This window comes from Prenolepis imparis, unplaced genomic scaffold (genome assembly GCF_030444845.1).
Source record: "Prenolepis imparis isolate NDT839.2.m4 unplaced genomic scaffold, iyPreImpa1.0 SCAF_8, whole genome shotgun sequence".
In the NCBI taxonomy this organism is placed as follows: Eukaryota; Metazoa; Arthropoda; class Insecta; order Hymenoptera; family Formicidae; genus Prenolepis; species Prenolepis imparis.
The window spans coordinates 1,461,874-1,463,250 of NW_028141166.1; the positions used below are offsets into that span (position 1 = coordinate 1,461,874).

The window sequence follows — 1,377 nt, forward strand, 5'->3', positions numbered from 1 at the left end:
TTTTGTATATATTGCGAATATAATTTTTTCTAATGCGCATGCACCAACGTACAATTTTTTCGGCTTTCAATCGTTTCTCAATATGACCCTTAATATTGATTTTTTCAATAATACTTTTTATAAATATTTCTGAAGAATTACGAAGTTTTATGGTGTTTTTTGACCAGAATTGTTCATACTTTTAGTAATTTTTTTGACAATATTGCAAGTTTTAATTTCAAATGTAGATTTTGTCTTGATTTTGTTCTGTTTTTTTGTCTGATAATATCGCTTATTATAAAGCCATTTGTGATTAGAATCCAATCTTCTTTGTCTATCTCGTTCATGCTCAAAGTTTTTCGAATAACGCATACGCTTTTGTGCGCGTTCATTTTCTAAATTTTGTTCATATCGATCACACTGTTTAGCGCGATTATCTTTTAAATTTCGTCTATATCGACCGCGCTGTTTAGCGCGGTTGTCTTCTAAATTTTATTTGTAACGATCGCGTCGTTTAGCGCGTCTATCTTCAAAGCTCTGTTTATACAGATCGTGCTGTTCAATGCAATTATTCTCGGAATCTTGCTCATATGAATCATGTTTTTTAGCCTGATTATTTTCTAAATCTTGTGCATAGCGTGCACGTTTATTTACACAGTGATTTTCCAAATCATGCTGCTTAATTTCTTCATAAATATTGTTTGTTTTCATGAAATTCTTTGGAGAATTTTCCATTAATTGTAATTGATTATTACTTAATTCTTTTTTACATTGGTAAATATGACGTTGCTTTTCTAAACAATTCAAATTTTGTTGTTCCATCTCACATCGACGTATAGTACGTATACGGTTTGCTTCAGTTTCTCTGGCTTTTATTACTGCTAATGGAAGCACTTTTTGAAGAGCATATTGTGGATCCTGCTGTGGAAAATGCTCGATAACATTAGATTCAAAAATCTTAATTAAATGCAAATGCATTAAACTATGGTCATATTTTATTTTTTCGGGTTTAATATTGAATAACAATGAAATTGCAAAGGCTATTATAAAAACCCCGCAATCGCTACCGTTTGGTTGGTATTGTACAGTAGGAAATTTGACAGGAATTTTTTCAAAGTCATATGTTGGAAATAATCTTTTCAAGAATTGTTCATGATGTCTATGCAATTTTTTATTATTTAATGAATCATAAATAAATATATTTTTTGTATCGTAATAACTACACACCCAATGTCCATCTGATGGACCTGATGAACTATGTAATATTTGTATATCCTTTTTATCAATTGGCATAGGCTGAATAGTATCAGGAAGTTGTAATCGCCATGTTTCGACAGGTCTATAATCTGAACAATTTTGCAATAAATTGTCAAAATATTCCATATGTATATTAACCAT

The 1,377-nt window shown here is 30.3% G+C and overlaps 1 protein-coding gene across 1 annotated transcript; it reads right to left on the bottom strand.

Annotated features, from left to right (window-relative positions):
- Positions 1 to 471: 471 nt before the first annotated feature.
- Positions 472 to 1,377, bottom strand: LOC145939894 (uncharacterized). Its single transcript, XM_083044525.1, has one exon. The coding sequence runs from the start codon at positions 1,375 to 1,377 to the stop codon at positions 472 to 474; it is 906 nt and encodes a 301-aa protein (XP_082900651.1).